Consider the following 19,613-nt stretch of genomic DNA (forward strand, 5'->3'; position numbering starts at 1 on the left):
CTGGGGAAAAGCTTCCCACCGTTCACCCGATCTATGCCTTTCATAATTTTATACACCTCTATTAAGTCTCCCCTCATCCTCCGTCTTTCCAGGGAGAACAACCCCAGTTTACCCAATCTCTCCTCATAACTAAGCCCCTCCATACCAGGCAACATCCTGGTAAACCTCCTCTGTACTCTCTCCAAAGCCTCCACGTCCTTCTGGTAGTGTGGCGACCAGAACTGGACGCAGTATTCCAAATGCGGCCGAACCAACGTTCTATACATCTGCAGCATCAGACCCCAACTTTTATACTCTATGCCCCGTCCTATAAAGGCAAGCATGCCATATGCCTTCTTCACCACCTTCTCCACCTGTGACGTCACTTTCAAGGATCTGTGGACTTGCACACCCAGGTCCCTCTGCGTATCTACATCCTTTATGGTTCTGCCATTTATCGTATAGCTCCTCCCTACATTATTTCTACCAAAATGCATCACTTCGCATTTATCTGGATTGAACTCCATCTGCCATTTCTTTGCCCAAATTTCCAGCCTATCTATATCCTTCTGTAGCTTCTGACAATGCTCCTCACTATCTGCAAGTCCTGCCAATTTTGTGTCGTCCGCAAACTTACTGATCACCCCAGTTACACCTTCTTCCAGATCATTTATATAAATCACAAACAGCAGAGGTCCCAATACAGAGCCCTGCGGAACACCACTAGTCACAGGCCTCCAGCCGGAAAAAGACCCTTCCACTACCACCCTCTGTCTTCTGTGACCAAGCCAGTTCTCCACCCATCTAGCCACCTCCCCCTTTATCCCATGAGATCCAACCTTTTTCACCAGCCTACCATGAGGGACTTTGTCAAACGCTTTACTAAAGTCCATATAGACGACATCCACGGCCCTTCCCTCGTCAACCATTCTGGTCACTTCTTCAAAAAACTCCACCAGGTTTGTGAGGCATGACTTCCCTCTCACAAAACCATGCTGACTATTGTTAATGAGTTTATTCCTTTCTAAATGCGCATACATCCTATCTCTAAGAATCTTCTCCAACAACTTCCCCACCACGGACGTCAAGCTCACCGGCCTATAATTACCCGGGTTATCCTTCCTACCCTTCTTAAATAACGGGACCACATTAGCTATCCTCCAATCCTCTGGGACCTCACCTGCGTCCAGTGACGAGACAAAGACCTTGGTGAGGCCACATTTGGAATATTGTGTGCAGTTCTGGTCACCTCACTATAAGAAGGATGTGGAGACACTGGAAAGAGTGCAAACGAGATTTACCAGGATGCTGCCTGGTTTGGAGGGTAGGTCTTATGAGGAAAGGTTGAGGGAATTTGGGCTTTTCTCTTTGGAGCGGAGGAGGTTGAGAGGAGACTTGATAGAGGTTTATATGATGATGAGGGGGATAGATAGAGTGAACGTTCAAAGACTATTTCCTTGGGTGAATGGAGTGGTAACTAGGGGGCATAACTATAGGGTTCATGGTGGGAGATATAGGAAGGATGTCCGAGGTAGGTTTTTTACTCAGAGAGTGGTTGGGGTGTGGAATGGACTGTCTGCAGGGATAGTGGAGTCAGAAACTTTAGGAACATTTAAGAAGCTATTGGATAGGCACATGGAGCACTTCGGGATGATAGGGAGGAAATAGCTTGATCTGGGTTTCAGATAAAGCTCGGCACAACATCATGGGCCGAAGGGCCTGTTCTATGTTCTATAACATTTTGGGGGCTGAAGAAACATGCGGCTGATTTATATGTGCTCAAAGTATCTTTCACCTGTGTATCCTAATAATATCATTAACATACCACTAACTCAGGGTGCTGTATGTTTGCAGGGTGTGAAGGCATTGGAAAGAGTACAGAAAAGATTCAGGAGAAACTTCAGTTATGAACATAGATTGGAGATGTTAGGACTGTTTTTCTTGGAGAGAAAAAGAGGTTGGGAGGAGATTTGATGGAGGTGTTCAAAATCATGAGTGTCTGGACAGAGTAGATTGGGAGAAACTGTTCTCGTGAAAGGGTTCAAACCGAGAGGACACAGGTGGAAAGTAATTTGCAATAGAAGCAAGAGGAACCATTTTCCCGCAGCGAGTGGTTAGGAGCTGGAATGCGCTGCCCGAGTGCGGTGGAGGCAGGTTTAATCGAGGAAGTAGACGGTTATGTGAAGAGGAATAATGGGAGGGGCTACTGGAGAAAGGCAGGAGAATGGCACCAAGTAAATTACTCATTCGGAGTGCTGACACGATGGGCCAAATGGCCTCCTTCTGTGTTGTAACAGTTCTGTGACTCTCTGATCGATGTAAATCAACTGTCTTTTCAAACTCATGATGTGGAGATGCCGGCGTTGGACTGGGGTAAACACAGTAAGAAGTTTAACAACACCAGGTTAAAGTCCAACAGGTTTATTTGGTAGCAAAAGCCACACAAGCTTTCGAGGCTCTGAGCCCCTTCTTCAGGTGAGTGGGAATTCTGTTCACAAACAGAACTTATAAGACACAGACTCAATCAGAATTTATGTCACACTATTTGTAACTCCCACAGTTGCGTGGACCTGCAGAGTTTCACTGGCTGTCTTGTCTGGAGACAATACACATCTTTTTAGCCTGTCTTGATGCTCTCTCCACTCCCATTGTTTTGTTTCTTAAAGACTGGATTAGTTGTAAGTATTCGCATTCCAACCATTATTCATGTAAATTGAGTCTGTGTCTTATAAGTTCTGTTTGTGAACAGAATTCCCACTCACCTGAAGAAGGGGCTCAGAGCCTCGAAAGCTTGTGTGGCTTTTGCTACCAAATAAACCTGTTGGACTTTAACCTGGTGTTGTTAAACTTCTTACTGTTTTCAAACTCAGCCAGTGGTGGGTGAATAGAGAGAGATATCGAGCATTCTCACACTAACACCATGACACACATCACACAACATCCTGCATCTCACTTCACTGAGATCGGAGAGCGAAGGACAGGACCAGGTAGGAATATAAGACACCCTCGTGCACAGATTTTAAAACTCAAGCTTAGTATCATCGATATGTGAGCTTCTGATTCTCCTGCGCTCTCTTATTGGGCAATACATACAAAAAATATCAAGCAAGTTCTATCAAACTGTGACTAATCTTTGGCTAGGTCTCAGCTGGAGTATTGTGTCTATTTCTGGGTGTCATACCACAGGATGGATGTCACAGCCTTAGGAGGAGATTCTCCAAGATGAAATCAAAGTTGAGGGATTTAATTTATTTGGAGAAACTGGAATTATTCTCCTTGGAGCAGAGACGGTTAACAGGAGATTTAGTCGAGGCGTTCAGAATGAATGTTGGGATTTTATGAAATAAGTAGAAACTGTTTGCTTTGGGAAGTTCACAAAAAGGAGACGGGCAGAATTATCCAGACTCCTCGCGACAGAGATGGCTCACCGTCAGCCTATGGTTGGCACGGTGGCACGGTGGTCAGCACTGCTGCCTCACAGCGCCTGGGATCCAGGTTCGATTCCCGGCTTGGGTCACTCTCTGTATGTTCTCCCGTGTCTGCGTGGGTTTCCTCCGGGTGCTCCAGTTTCCTCCCACAGTCCAAAAAACTCGCCGGTTAGGTGCATTGGCCATGCTAAATTCTCCCTCAGTGTACCTGAGCAGGCGCCGGAGTGTGGCGACTAGGGGATTTTCATAGTAACTTCATCACAGTGTTAATGCAAGCCTACTTGTGACACTAATAAATAAACTAGCAGGATCTTCCAGCCCTGCCAAAGCCGATGGCAGTTTACATTCCTCGCCCATGCTGCTGTCGGGGATCCTGCAGCGGGGGTTGACTTAGGCAGGACTGGAAGATTCTGCTGGGAGAGAGAGGATGGCCGTTTGGCCATTGACACCTTCTATTCTCACTATGGGCTGACATTAGCAGCCTTTCCCCTGGTTTCTGTGGCTATGACTCATCTTTCATTCCCTCCCCCTGCAGTATAAATATCTCCCACTTTCTCTGCCTTTTAGCTTTGACAAAGGGTCATGGACTCGAAACGTCAGCTCTTTTCTCTCCTTACAGATGCTGCCAGACCTGCTGAGATTTTCCAGCATTTTCTCTTTTGGTTTCAGATTCCAGCATCCGCAGTAATTTGCTTTTATCCAGAAGATTCTGCTGACAGGAAGGGCTGGGGAATTCCGCCCATCATGTTGACTTGCATTCCATGTCAGATAGAAGATTGCGGGGTGATCTAATTGAGGGGTTTAAGATGATTAAAGTATTCAATAGGGTCGAGAGACAGAAACTACTTCCTCCAGAACAAGGGGCCTGAACCGTAACCCTGGAACCAGGCCGTCCTGGGTGATGTCAGGGAGCACTCCCTCACACAGAGGGGAGCAGAAATCTCTCCTGGAAAATTGCAGAGGCGGCTGATCCATTGGGATTCCGAGGCTCAGGATCGGTAGATATCTGTTGGGGGAAAGGGAAGCAAGGTTTCTGGAGTCGGGGCACAGATCATCCGTGATATGATTGGATGGAAGAACAGTCTTGAGGAATTGAATAGTTTCCTCTGGCGTACATTGGATGTCAGGAGTTTAATGAGTGAAAAATGGTGGAAGAGGAAAAAAACAAGATTAAAAGGAGCTGAAATATTCAGAGAGGGAAGCAGCTTCATAGCAATCATCCGTTTACCTGGAGGTCTCGACTGCTATATCACTTATTTTTATTCTTTCTTGGGATGTGGCCATTTGTTGCCCACTCCTAATTGACCTGGAGATGGTGGTGGTAAACTGAAGGCCACTTAAGCCCTCGAGCTTCTTCCTCTGCCTCATACAATGAGACTGTGGCTGACGTGTAATATCCCACCTTTGTCCATTATCCCACCATGTCTCCAGTTAATAAAAATAAATCAATTTCAGTTTTAAAAATCAATCTAGCATCAATTGTCATTTGCAGAAGAGATTTCCAAACTTTTACTGCCCATTCCGAGCAGAAACGTCTCCTGAATTCGCTCCTGTAATGTCTGCTTCTAATTTTTAGATTCTGCCGACTCCCCAACTAGTGAAAATAGTTTCTCTCGATCTGCCCTGTCTGTCCCTTTAATATCGTAAAAACCTCAAATAAATCATCCCTAATATTCCAAGTCTTATAGAACACGGTATGACCCTATGTAATCTCTAACCATCAGTGATTACACCTTTTGTTTAATTAACTACAAGGAGACGCCAGGTTGCCCCATTGTCAACAGATGAAAAAAAACAGAAAAGATCTCTCCTTTTACAGGGACATTTCTGACAAAGAAACTAAAAGAGCCACAGTTTCTAAAGTGTAGATAATCATATTTACATTCCCCAAAGATGAGAGTATGTGTAGACAGTAAGGTTCACTTTGTCATGGAGGTTGTGAGCTGTTCAGTGAGGTTACTTGTCCCCAGTGTTCACACTTGACAGGAATCCAGGGACTCATTTCACAGGACAGAGCTCATCAACAACAATCCTCCCATCTGCTGCATCAGTCCCAACGTCAGGGTCAAAGGTCAGGTGAACAGAGCATCAATCCTCGGTCAATCGCCTCACGGCATGTCCTCAGAGCTTTGGCCTGTCACTCCAGCACTAACCACTTTCCCAGCAGGCCAGGGGGTGTATAGAGTGAAGAAATCACCAATGACTATATCACGACCTGTGAACAAGGCCCTGATCTCAGAACCCCAAATGTCCATTCTGACTGACAGTACAGCCTGCTGTATAACACAATGGAAAACAGCCAATCAGCCCCTCATGTCTGTTCTGCCATTCTAGTAATTACAGCTGGTTGGTACCTCACATCATTCCCCAGTCATCACTCCATATCTCTCACACAACAAGAATCTATCTCCGTCTCAAAAATTCCAAATGACCCCCAGCTCCCTCAGCTTTTTGAGGGAGAAAGTTCCGGATTTCCACTCCTTTGTGTGGAGAAGCGCTTCCGAATGTCATCCCTAAACAACCTGGCTCTAACGTTAATGTCACCCGCCCACGTCTGTTCTGGACTCTTCCCCCCCACCAGAGGAAAGAGTTTCTCTCTATCTACCTTAACCACGTCAATAAGATCATTTCTTGAAGCTATGAAAGGCGTGATATAAATGCAACTCCTTCAATTCAATCATCCTTTAATGTTCTAAACTCAAGGGAGGATGAGGCTGGTCTGAGTAACCTGTGCTGCAGCCCCTCCAAGGCCAATATCGCCTTCCTGAGCTGCAGGCCCCCCAGAACTGAACAGTTACTCCAATGGGCCTGAACCAGTCAACAATATTGACTGGTAGTCTCCAAAAGAAACAAGGACTTGGAGTGCAGCCCAGCCCCGATCCGGAGCCCTCCCTCCTCACTCAGCAGTGGGGTCAGATTCCTTACACATTGCGTTTTTGAGCCACAAGGAGCAAGAAGGGAAGAAACAGGAAGGCAGATAAACCCGTTCACAGAGAGAGTGAGTGAGGCATTGTCAATGTGCTAATGGGGTCAATCAGTCGGCCTCCAGACAGACATCCACCTGCACAGCCTGGCTCAGTGGGCAGTGCGGCCCAGTGCGCAGTGCGGCCCAGTGCGCAGTGCGGCCCAGTGCGCAGCGCTCACTGCTCAAAGTCAGCAGTGGGTTCGAGTTCCCCTTCGAAAACCTGATTTCTAAATCCACACTGATACGCTAGTACGGCACTTCTGGAGATGAGTTCTCAGATGAGATGTTAAACTAAGACCATGGCCGGAATTTTACCAGCATGCCCGCCCGAGGCTCATAAGATCACACCTGAGGCCAACGGAGAATGCCATTCTGCGAGCCTCACCCGCCCCGATTCCGGGGCAGGCGTATTGGTAAAACCAGGTCTACATTCTCACGTAGATGTATAAAAACCCCATGGCAACCCTCATTAAAGAGAAAGAGGAGCAGGGGGAGGTTCTGGGTCAATATTTATCCTTCAACCAACATCATTAAAACAGATAATCTGGTTTTATCACCTCGCCGTGTGTGGGAGCTTGCTGTGCACAAATTGGTAGCTGCATTTCCCATAATGCAACAGTGACTACATTTTGAGAATGTATTGTAGTCACTCCAGGAAGCGTGGAAAACACGCGGGAGAGAGCGAAACCACACAGTCCCCAGGTCCCCACTCCCCTACTCACTCCTAGCAAATGTCTAATCTCTGGAAAAAATCTCAGAGTGGTTGGGGTGTGGAATGGACTGCCTGCAGTGATAGTGGAGTCAGACACTTTAGCAACATTTAAGCGGTTATTGGATAGGCACATGGAGCACACCAGGATGATAGGGAGTGGGATAGCTTGATCTTGGTTTCAGATAAAGCTCGGCACAACATCGTGGGCCGAAGGGCCTGTTCTGTGCTGTACTGTTCTATGTTCTATGTTCTATAACAAGCTAGATGAACTTAAAGACGGACTCACTTTTCAAAGAGAACTAAGGGACTGCTGTGTGCTCTGTCTCACGGAGACGTGGCTCACTCCTGCTTCACCGGCCTCTGCCCTACAACCAGAGGGCTTCTCAATCCACCGAATGGACCGTACAGCGGCCTCAAGCAAGGCTAGGCGAGGTGGGGTCTGCGTCCTAATCGACACCTCGTAGTGCCTAGATGTGGCAACACTGGTGAGTTTCTGCTTCCCGGACCTAGAATACCTGACGCTAAAATGTGGGAGTTCACCTCCGTTATCCTGATGGCAGTTTACATCCCACCCCATGTGGACGTGAAGATCGCGCTGGACGAAATATACACCACTACGAATAGCCTTGAGACGAAACATCCCGAGGCCTTGTTCATCGTGGCCGGGGACTTCAATCAGGCCAAGCTCAAGAACATCCTACCAAGTTACCACCAACACGTCTCCTGCTCCACCAGAGGCCCAAACATCCTAGACCACTGCTACACAAATATCTACCGCTCTATCACCCGCCCACACTCTAGCAAATCAGACCACAAGGCTGTGGTCCTGCTCCCGGCTTACAAGCAAAAACTGAAGCGGGAGAATCTATCAAAGAGAATCGTACAATGTTGGTCTGAGGAATCGGATGATCTCCTACGGGGCTGCTTGGAGTCAGTGGACTGGTCAGTATTTAAAAACTCTGCGACCAGCCTGAGCGAGTACGCCACTACAGTAACTGACTTCATTAGTAAGTGTGTCGAAGACTGTGCGCCAAAGAAGCAAATCCGTGTGTTTCCCAACCGGAAACCATGGATGAACAGGGATATCCACTGCTTGCTGAAGTCCAGGTCTGAGGTGTTCAAGTCAGGCGACCCTGACCGATACAAGAAAGCCAGATACGATTTAAGGAGATCCATCAAAGATGCCAAAAGACAGTACCGGACCACGCTAGAGTCCCAGGCTCGCCACACCGACCCCCGCCAACTATGGCAAGGTCTGCAAGACATAACAGGCTACAAGAAGGCAGGTGAAAATCGCCGGCTCCAACACACCTCACTCTGATGAGCTCAATGCATTTTATGCCCGTTTTGAGCAAGAGGTCAGCGAGAGCATGCCCTCCACCCTGGAAGCCTCAGACAAACCTGTATCCAAGGTCACCATTGCAGATGTCAGAGCAGCTTTCTCAAAGGTCAACCCATGGAAAGCGACTGGCCCGGATGGGGTACCCGGACGAGCACTCAGATCCTGCGCGGATCAGCTGATGGGGGTATTCACAGACATCTTCAACCTCTCTTTACAACTATCTGAGGTCCCTATCTGCTTCAAGAAGACAATCATCTTCCTAGTACCTAAGAAAAGCCAGGCAGCGTGCCTTAATGACTATCGGCCGGTGGCTCTGACATCCATCATTATGAAGTGCTTCGAAAGGTTAGTCATGGCATGAATCAATTCCAGCCTCCCAGGTTGCCTGGATCCACTACAGTGTGCCTATCACTGCAACAGGTCCATACCAGACACCATTTCCCTGTCCCTGCACTCAACCCTGGGAACACCTAGATAACAAGGATACCTATGTCAGACTCCCATTTATTGACCACAGCTCAGCCTTCAACACCATTATTCCTGCGAAACTCATCTCCAAACTCCGTGGCCTGGGACTCGGCACCTCCTTCTGTGATTGGATCCTGAACTTCCTAACCCACAGACCACAATCAGTAAGGACAGGCAACAACACCTCCTCCACGATCATCCTCAACACCAGTGCCCCACAAGGCTGTGTTCTCAGCCTCCTACTGTACTCCTTATACACCTATGACTGTACGGCCAAATTCCCCTCCAATTCGATTTTCAAGTTTGCTGATGACACCACCGTAGTGGGTCGGATCTCAAACAATGACGAGACAGAGTACAGGAATGAGATAGAGAATCTGGTGAACTGGTGCGGCAACAATAATCTCTCCCTCAATGTCAAAAAAACAAAGGAGATTGTCATCGACTTCAGGAAGCGTAAAGGAGAACATGTCCCTGTCTACATCAACGGGGACGAAGTAGAAGGGGTCGAAAGCTTCAAGTTTTTAGGTGTCCATATCACCAACAACTTGTCCTGGTCCCCCCCATGCCGACACTATAGTTAAGAAAGCCCGCCAACACCTCTACTTTCTCAGGCAGCTAAGGAAATGTGGCATGTCCAGTACAACGCTCACCAACTTCTACAGATGCACCATAGAAAGCATTCTTTCTGGTTGTATTACAGCTTGGTATGGCTCCTCCTCTGCCCAAGAACACAAGGAACCACAAAGGGTCATGAATGAAGCCCAGTCCATCACACAAACCAGTTTCCCATCCATTGACTCGGTCTACATTTCCCGCTGCCTTGGTAAAGCAGCCAGCATAATTAAGGACCCCACACACCTCAGACACTCTCTCTTCCACCTTCTTCCATCGGGAAAAAGATACAAAAGTCTGAGGACCGACTCAAGAACAGCTTCTTCCCTGCTGCCATCAGACTTTTGAATGGACCTACCTCGCATAAAGTTGATCTTTCTCTACACCCTCGCAATGACTGTAACACTACATTCTGCACTCTCTCCTTTCCTTCTCTATGAACAGTATGCTTTGTCGGGTATCATGCACAAGAAACAATACTTTTCACTGTATACTAATACACGTGATAATAATAAATCAAATCAAAGTCTCTAAAGGGCTTTGGGATGTCTGCAGAACGTGAAAGGTGCTATAAACATACAAGACTTTCATTCAGTTAGGCATCTGTCCTTGGATAAAGTTCCCTCCCCCACTCCATTATCAACCACCTTCAGAACTACTCGATCATTAACCCTGACTGAGAGCCATGGATACTCCTGAAAATCCTGGGCTGAATTGGGGTGGGCTTCTCATCACAATGTTCATTCATTCCTGCAATTCAGACATTGCTGAGATTGCCCACCTTGTTACCCTGAACCACCACAGGCACAAGTGTAAAAGGTTCCTGTTATATTTTTGTAGCGATTTGAAATACCCAAATGGCTCACAAAGCTGGGAAGCTCCAACCCCAGCGTCAGTGTGTGTGGGACCCATACCCCAGTGAGAGTCAGTGTGTGTGGGACCCGTACCCCAGTGAGAGTCAGTGTGTGTGGGACCCGTACCCCAGTGAGAGTCAGTGTGTGTGGGACCCATACCCCAGTGAGAGTCAGTGTGTGTGGGACCCGTACCCCAGTGAGAGTCAGTGTGTGTGGAACCCAGACCCCAGTGAGAGTCAGTGTGTGTGGAACCCACACCCCAGTGAGAGTCAGTGTGTGTGGGACCCGTACCCCAGTGAGAGTCAGTGTGTGTGGACCCAGACCCCAGTGAGAGTCAGTGTGTGTGGAACCCACACCCCAGTGAGAGTCAGTGTGTGTGTGGGACCCGTACCCCAGTGAGAGTCAGTGTGTGTGTGGGACCCGCACCCCAGTGAGAGTCAGTGTGTGTGGGACACGTACCCCAGTGAGAGTCAGTGTGTGTGGGACCCGTACCCCAGTGAGAATCAGTGTGTGTGGGACCTGTACCCCAGTGAGAGTCAGTGTGTGTGGAACCCGTACCCCAGTGAGAGTGAGTGTGAGGTGGACCCGTACCCCAGTGAGAGTCAGTGTGTGTGAAACACGTACCCCAGTGAGAGTCAGTGTGTGTGGGACCCGTACCCCAGTGAGAGTCAGTGTGTGTGGAACCCATACCCCAGTGAGAGTCAGTGTGTGTGGAACCCGTACCCCAGTGAGAGTCAGTGTGTGTGGGACCCGTACCCCAGTGAGAGTCAGTGTGTGTGGGACCCGTACCCCAGTGAGAGTCAGTGTGTGTGGGACCCATACCCCAGTGAGAGTCAGTGTGTGTGGGACCCGTACCCCAGTGAGAGTCAGTGTGTGTGGAACCCAGACCCCAGTGAGAGTCAGTGTGTGTGGAACCCACACCCCAGTGAGAGTCAGTGTGTGTGGGACCCGTACCCCAGTGAGAGTCAGTGTGTGTGGACCCAGACCCCAGTGAGAGTCAGTGTGTGTGGAACCCACACCCCAGTGAGAGTCAGTGTGTGTGTGGGACCCGTACCCCAGTGAGAGTCAGTGTGTGTGTGGGACCCGCACCCCAGTGAGAGTCAGTGTGTGTGTGGGACCCGTACCCCAGTGAGAGTCAGTGTGTGTGGGAGCCGTACCCCAGTGAGAGTCAGTGTGTGTGGGACACGTACCCCAGTGAGAGTCAGTGTGTGTGGGACCCGTACCCCAGTGAGAATCAGTGTGTGTGGGACCTGTACCCCAGTGAGAGTCAGTGTGTGTGGAACCCGTACCCCAGTGAGAGTGAGTGTGAGGTGGACCCGTACCCCAGTGAGAGTCAGTGTGTGTGAAACCCGTACCCCAGTGAGAGTCAGTGTGTGTGGGACCCGTACCCCAGTGAGAGTCAGTGTGTGTGGAACCCATACCCCAGTGAGAGTCAGTGTGTGTGGAACCCGTACCCCAGTGAGAGTCAGTGTGTGTGGGACCCGTACCCCAGTGAGAGTCAGTGTGTGTGGGACCCGTACCCCAGTGAGAGTCAGTGTGTGGAACCCATACCCCAGTGAGAGTCAGTGTGTGTGGGACCCGTACCCCAGTGAGAGTCAGTGTGTGTGGAACCCGTACCCCAGTGAGAGTCAGTGTGTGCGGAATCCGTACCCCAGTGAGAGCCAGTGTGTGCGTGTAGAACCCTTATCCCAGTGATAATTAGCACTTCAGGAGGATATGGGATGATTAGAAAGCTACAATGGAAAGTAAAAAGTTTATTTATTAGTCACAAGTAGCGTTACATTCACACTGCAATGAAGTTACTGTGAAAATCCCCTCGTCGCCACACTCCAGCACCTGTTCGGGTACACCGAGAGAGAATTTAGCACGGCCAATGCACCCTAACCAGCACATCTTTGGAGTGCGGGAGGAAACCGGAGCACCCAGAGGAAACCCACGCAGACACGGGGAGAACATGCAAACTCCACACAGACAGTGACCCAAGCCAGGAATCGAACCCGGGTCCCTGGCGCTGTGGGGCAGCAGTGATCACTGGCACATTTTCCATTATTTCCTCCTCACCCGAGGGGCTGAGAGAAGGTTTAGTAAAACCAATTCTAAAACGTTGAGGTATCAATAAAAACAACAACTGGCTGAGCAAAAATAATGCAATAATTGATCATTTTAAAACTGAATAATTAATACACATGACCATTAGAGCGTGAGAGATCAGAGTGTGTGTGACCGGCACACCTCCAGTCTCAGGATGCTCACTCACTCACCCTCACTCCTTGTGTGACTACATGTTGGGGTGTTTTTCTCTCTCACACAGAAGGGGTCATCAACAGTGCTCCCAAGTGGCACTCACTCAGCAATGACCTGCTCAGTGGCGCTCAGCCTGGGTTCTGCCAGGGTCACTCAACTCCTGATCTCATTACAGCCTTGGTTTAAACATGGATAAAAGAGCTGAATTCCAGAGGTGAGGTGAGGGTGACTGCCCTTGACATCAAGGCAGCATTTGACCGAGGGTGGCATCAAGGATCCCTGGCAAAACTGGAGTCGATGGGAATCAGGGGGAAAACTCTCCGCTGGTTGGAGTCATACCCGGCACAAAGGAAGATGGTTGTGGTGGTTGGAGGTCAATTATCTCAGCTCCAGGATATTTCTGCAGGAGCCACATAACTACAGTAGCTACAAGACCAGGTTAGAGGACTGACTTTCCAAAGCCTGTCCACCATCTACAAGGCACAAGTCAGGAGTGTGATGGAATACTCTCCAACATAGAACATAGAACAGTACAGCACAGAACAGGCCCTTCGGCCCACGATGTTGTGCCAAGCTTTCTGAAACCAAGATCAAGCTATCCCACTCCCTATCATCCTGGTGTGCTCCATGTGCCTATCCAATAACCGCTTAAATGTTCCTAAAGTGTCTGACTCCACTATCACTGCAGGCAGTCCATTCCACACCCCAACCACTCTCTGCATAAAGAACCTACCTCTGATATCCTTCCTGTATCTCCCACCACGAACCCTATAGTTATGCCTGCTCGTAATAGCTCCATCCACCCGAGGAAATAGTCTTTGAACGTTCACTCTATCTATCCCCTTCATCATTTTATAAACCTCTATTAAGTCTCCCCTCAGCCTCCTCCGCTCCAGAGAGAACAGCCCTAGCTCCCTCAACCTTTCCTCATAAGACCTACCCTCCAAACCAGGCAGCATCCTGGTAAATCTCCTCTGCACTCTTTCCAGCGCTTCCACATCCTTCTTATAGTGAGGTGATCAGAACTGCACACAATATTCCAAATGTGGTCTCACCAAGGTCCTCTACAGTTGCAGCATAACCCCACGGCTCTTAAACTCCAACCCCCTGTTAATAAAAGCTAACACACTATAGGCCTTCTTCACAGCTCTATCCACTTGAGTGGCAACCTTTAGAGATCTGTGGATATGAACCCCAAGATCTCTCTGTTCCTCCACAGTCTTCAGAACCCTACCTTTGACCCTGTAATCCACATTTAAATTAGTCCTACCAAAATGAATCACCTCACATTTATCAGGGTTAAACTCCATTTGCCATTTTTCAGCTCAGCTTTGCATCCTATCTATGTCTCTTTGCAGCCTTCAACAGCCCTCCACCTCATCCACTACTCCACCAATCTTGGTGTCATCAGCAAATTTACTGATCCACCCTTCAGCCCCCTCCTCTAAGTCATTAATAAAAATCACAAAGAGCAGAGGACCAAGCACTGATCCCTGTGGCACTCCGCTAGCAACCTGCCTCCAATCCGAAAATTTTCCATCCACCACCACCCTCTGTCTTCGATCAGACAGCCAGTTACCTATCCAATCGGCCAACTTTCCCTCTATCCCACACCTCCTTACTTTCATCATAAGCCGACCATGGGGGACCTTATCAAACGCCTTACTAAAATCCATGTATATGACATCAACTGCCCTACCTTCATCAACACTTGTCTGAATCGCTGCATCTGCAACAACATTCAAGAAGCTTGACACCATTCCAGGTCAAAGCAGTTCGCTTGATTGGCACCCCATCCACAAACATTCAATCCCCTCACCAAGGTTCCTTAGACAGCACCTTTCAAACCCACAACCACTCCCATCTAGAAACACAAGGACAGCAGATACCTGGGGACACCAGCACCTGCAGGTTCCCCCCTCCAAGCCACAGACCATCCTGACTTAGAAATATTTCACCGTTCCTTGTCCCAGTCACCGGGACAAAATCCTGGAACTCCCTCCCTAACAGCGCTGTGGGTATACCTACACCACAGGGACAGTGGCGGGTTCAGGAAGGCAGCTCACCCCCACCTTCTCAAGGGGCAATTAGGGATGGGGAATAAATGCTGCTCTCGCCAGTGACGCCCACATCCCATAAATGATTTTTTAAACGTTTGCCGCTGATAGGCTCACTGATGCAAACGCGGGAGAGGAACGGCATCTGATTGGAGAAACAGTCCCTGCAGAAACTTCAACTCCACTTACCCGTCGGGGTCACATCCAGCCCGCGGACACTGATTGGATCTCAACGGTGGGAAACTGAACAATGACATTTGATACTGAGCTGCTCCTGAACAATGTTCCGATTTAATTAAAGTTACCACACGGTCAAAAATGTTGAGGGAACAACAACAACAACTTTCATTTATATAACATTTCAACATCAGTAACATCCCAAGGCTCTTCACAGGAGCTTTAAAATTCAAAACTTAACACCAAGCCGCGTAAGGCAGTATTTGGAGAGACAAACAGCAACTTGGACAAAGAGGAAGATTTTAACAAGTGTCTTAAAAAGTGTCACTGTCTAAATATAAAGAACATTGGTGTGGTTAGTTTGGAATACAGTCAATGAGTAATCTTCGCCCTGCTGAATAAACAGTGACTCTGTACAGATATACAGTGAGTGACCCTTACTCTGAATAAACAGTGACTCTGTACAGTTACACAGTGAGTGACCCTTACTCTGAATAAACAGTGACTCTGTACAGTTACAGTGAGTGACCCTTACCCTGCTGAATAAACAGTGACTCTGTACAGTTACACAGTGAGTGACCCTTACTCTGAATAAACAGTGACTCTGTACAGTTACACAGTGAGTGACCCTTACTCTGAATAAACAGTGACTCTGTACAGTTACACAGTGAGTGACCCTTACCCTGCTGAATAAACAGTGACTCTGTACAGTTACACAGTGAGTGACCCTTACTCTGAATAAACAGTGACTCTGTACAGTTACAGTGAGTGACCCTTACTTTGAATAAACAGTGACTCTGTACAGTTACACAGTGAGTGACCCTTACTCTGAATAAACAGTGACTCTGTACAGTTACACAGTGAGTGACCCTTACTCTGAATAAACAGTGACTCTGTACAGTTACACAGTGAGTGACCCTTACTCTGAATAAACAGTGACTCTGTACAGTTACACAGTGAGTGACCCTTACTCTGAATAAACAGTGACTCTGTACAGTTACACAGTGAGTGACCCTTACTCTGAATAAACAGTGACTCTGTGCAGTCACACAGTGAGTGACCCTTACCCTGAATAAACAGTGACTCTATACAGTTACACAGTGAGTAATCCTTCCCCTGCTGGATAAGCAGTGACTCCACACACCGAACTCAATACAATTAAAAAGTTGAAAATGTCGGAGTTTAGATGAGATCAGTTCCCAGGTACAACTGCCCTTGTCAAAAGGTTTCACAGCGTGAACCCACCTCATGCTCCCTGTCCACCCACCAAACCCCCATCCCTTCCCCCTTGATTACCACCCAGGTACCTGGGAATGTGAAAATCAGGGTTTTGAATATCTTGATAACAGTCAACACAGGGACAACTGGACCCTGGTTAAAATCCATCTGACCTTTAACAGGAACGGAATTCCAGGCTCTCTCTCACACGCAGCAACAGAGACACACAGAATCACAGAGGTACAATCTCTCCCCTGCCAGAACTGATCTGTGCCTCCAACAAGGCACAGAATCACCTTCTACAATGAATAAAATTTGCATAAAACTCACATAATCGTGAAAGGCCTTGGCTTCACTCGAATGCTCGCAGGTTTCCCGCCTGTCAGGAGCAGCACAGTACAGGTCCCAAAATACACTGGAAAGAGGAGACAGAGATTGTCACCAAACTCTCCCGCACCCAGCTTCTTAAATCATAACATCATTCAGTCAATATTGATAACAGGAAACAGCCACATATCCACCCTGACACCTCAAAACTTAATATTCCACAGCTTTAAAATCATAGAATCCCTACTGCACAAAGAGACCATTTGGCCCATCGAGTCTGCACCGACCACAATCCCACCCAGACCCGATCCCCATAACCCCATATATTTACCCTGCTAATTTACCATGGCCAATCAACCTAACCTGCTCATCTTTGGACTGTGGGAGGAAACCGGAGCACCCGGAGGAAACCCACGCAGACACGGGGAGAACATGCAGACCCCACACAGACAGTGGTGACCCAAGACACTGGGTCCCTGGGGCTGTGAGGCAGCAGTGCTAACCACTGAGCCGCCATGCCACCCCAATATACACAGCATATGAAGCCATTAAAGTTTATGTATTAGTCACAAGTAAGGCTTACATTAACACTGCAATGAAGCTACTGTGAAATCCCCCTAGTTGCCAGTTCGGCGCCTGTTCGGGTCAATGCACCTAAACCAGCACGTCTTTCAGACTGTGAGAGGAAACTGGAGCACCCGGAGGAAACCCATGCAGACACGGAGAGAGTGTGCAAACTCCGCACAGACAGTGACCCAAGCCGGGAATCAAACCCGGGTCCCTGGCGCTGTGAAGCAGCAGTGCTAACCACCGTGCCACGCCCCTGTCTTTTTGATTAGGTCCACTCCTCCAGCTCTCTCTCCCCAGAGCCCTGCAAACCTTGCCTCCTTCCAAGCATTTACCCAATTCATTGGAGTTGACGTGGAACTTGCTGACCTGACCTGTGGCAATGACTGGATGGCTCTCCCCTGCTTTACCCACAATCTTCCGTTTCTCCTGAAGGCCTTTCCTCTTTACTGGAACTGTGTACAACTGATGCCAGCCCCCCCAGGGGAGCTGGGATGAGCCTGGCCGGGGCCGGGGAAGAGATTGCTGACCTCCTCGTTTAGCTAATGGACACCTGCAGACAAATCCCAGCAGGGATTGGGAATGGAACTTCCTGGATGAATTTCACCCCACGTCACTCTGGGATGCCAGGACTAATAATGAACTGGGGGGGGGGGGGGGTGTGCTCAGATCAGCAGGGTGGAGTCTAGGGGCATTTGTGAATTAGAACAGCACAAGGGCACCCCATTCCACAGCCAATTTCTGCAGATTCCGAGTGTGTTCCAAGCCCCTTTAAGAGCCCAAGCGAATCCAAGTAAGTTTGTGAAGGGACAGAGAGAGAGAGAGAGAGAGAGCTGCAATAAACAAGCAGGATGCAGAGAGGTGAGGAGCTCCCTCCTCGCCAGCTGGAATCACATTTCCTTTGTTTGAGGAGCCAGTCTCCAGGAGAACATCAACACTTTAAAATAAAACTCTGCAAGACAAAAAAAAAACTTACCACCACCAGGCATGCAGGAATCCGGGCGGTTCTCCCAAAGTGATATTTTTCTCCCAACGGATCTGAAAAAAAATCAGGAAAGGGATCAGGACAGAGGGGGGAAAAGGGGGAATTAGAAAGGCAGTTTTCATGTGGGAACTTTAAAAGCACACGAGGGGGAGAGATTGAGAGAGACTCTTACCTCCGACAAGAAAGTCTGTGCAGATTTCTGCGCTCCCACATGTAGCAAGTATTCGTAAACATAAAGCGCTAACCTACACAGAGCAAACACACAAACCTTACTGGAAGGCAAAACTTTTTTTTCTCTTTTGCAATAAACACTTCATTCTTACATTTTTTTAAGTGCTGTAGACAAACACAATAAATCCCAGGATAAATAAGTGTACGGGAACAAAACATTCCCCAGGCTAGAGGGAGATTTTTCCTCCCCAGGCTGTGAAATTGACAATGAAATTAAACTGCTGGCTTTTCCCCACTCAAAGTTAAAATGTAAATGTTCAGAATTTAAACTTGGAAAATCTCAGGAAACAGGATCACACTTTGGGAAAACGCGCGAGGTTTCTCTTTGCCTCAAATATCTTTTCAATTCCAAATATTGAAAAAATATACTAAATGCCGGGGAAATGAGCAGAAAGTTTACGGGGGGGGGAAATGAGCAGAAAGTTTACGGGGGGGGGGGGGAAGCCCCCCCTCTCGCTTCGCTCAGCATCCCCCCCCCCCCGAAGCCGGCAGCTTCCACTGGGAACCGCTCCTCCCGCAGACCCCCAGCTCCCGCTTTAATTCTCGCAAAAAAAGCACAAATGTTCCTTATCTCCCCCCTCCTCTCGCTCCTGTCTCTCGCTGCCACTTACTTTTCCCTTGCCTGACCGTCCGAGGGGACCGTACATCCTTTCCCCTTGTTGTACATAGCCGCTGTCTGCCTCTTAAAGCTGACACACACACACCTGTCAAAGCAACCAGCCACTCGCCATCTCCATAGCTACATCTGAGCACAGCTCCCAGACCATTGGGCACCAACCAGCCACATTTTCCGAGGGGGAACTTGAAACCGACGCGGGCTGGAGGCTTGCTCTCCCTCTCTGTGGATATTTGGGTTTTAGTGGATTACCGGCTCCCTCTGCCGGAAGGAGCTCACGGTGGCTTCTTACAGAGATTTGGATTTCTATAGCGCCTTAGGTATTCCCAAAGTGCTTCTTGAAGTGTAGACACTGTTGTATTGTAGGAAACGTAGCAGCTAACAATACACAGTAAGATCCCACACACAGCAATGTCACCTGATCATCTTATTTGATTTATTATTGTCACATGTATTAGCATACAGTGAAAAGTATTGTTTCTTGCGCGCTATACAGACAAAACATACCGTTCATAGAGAAGGAAATGAGAGAGTGCAGAATGTAGTGTTACAGTCATAGATAGGGTGTAGAGAAAGGTCAACTTAATGCAACGTAAGTCCATTCAAAAGTCTGACAGCTGTGCTTGAGTCGGTTGGTACGTGACCTCAGACTTTTGTATCTTTTTCCCGAAGGAAGAAGGTGGAAGAGAGAATGTCCAGGGTGCGTGGGGCCCTTAATTATGCTGGCTGCTTTGCCGAGGCAGTGGGAAGTGTAGACAGAGTCAATGGATGGGAGGCTGGTTTGCGTGTTGGATTAGGCTACATTCACAACCTTTTGTAGTTCCTTGC

General features: G+C 48.3%; 1 protein-coding gene across 1 annotated transcript in view; it reads right to left on the reverse strand.

Moving 5' to 3' along the window:
* Window positions 1-18,953, reverse strand: part of ssbp4 (single stranded DNA binding protein 4) — a 153,161-nt gene extending 134,208 nt beyond the window's left edge. The window contains exons 1-4 of the mRNA XM_078198546.1: window positions 18,781-18,953; window positions 18,111-18,183; window positions 17,930-17,991; window positions 16,390-16,474 (exon numbers count right to left, since the gene is read on the reverse strand). Coding sequence (XP_078054672.1) covers window positions 16,390-16,474; window positions 17,930-17,991; window positions 18,111-18,183; window positions 18,781-18,836 — 276 coding nt within the window. The 5' untranslated portion in view covers window positions 18,837-18,953. The remainder of the gene's footprint in view (window positions 1-16,389; window positions 16,475-17,929; window positions 17,992-18,110; window positions 18,184-18,780) is intronic.
* Between the last annotated feature and the right edge of the window lie 660 nt (window positions 18,954-19,613).

This window comes from Mustelus asterias, chromosome 26 (genome assembly GCF_964213995.1).
Source record: "Mustelus asterias chromosome 26, sMusAst1.hap1.1, whole genome shotgun sequence".
NCBI lineage: Eukaryota > Metazoa > Chordata > Chondrichthyes > Carcharhiniformes > Triakidae > Mustelus > Mustelus asterias.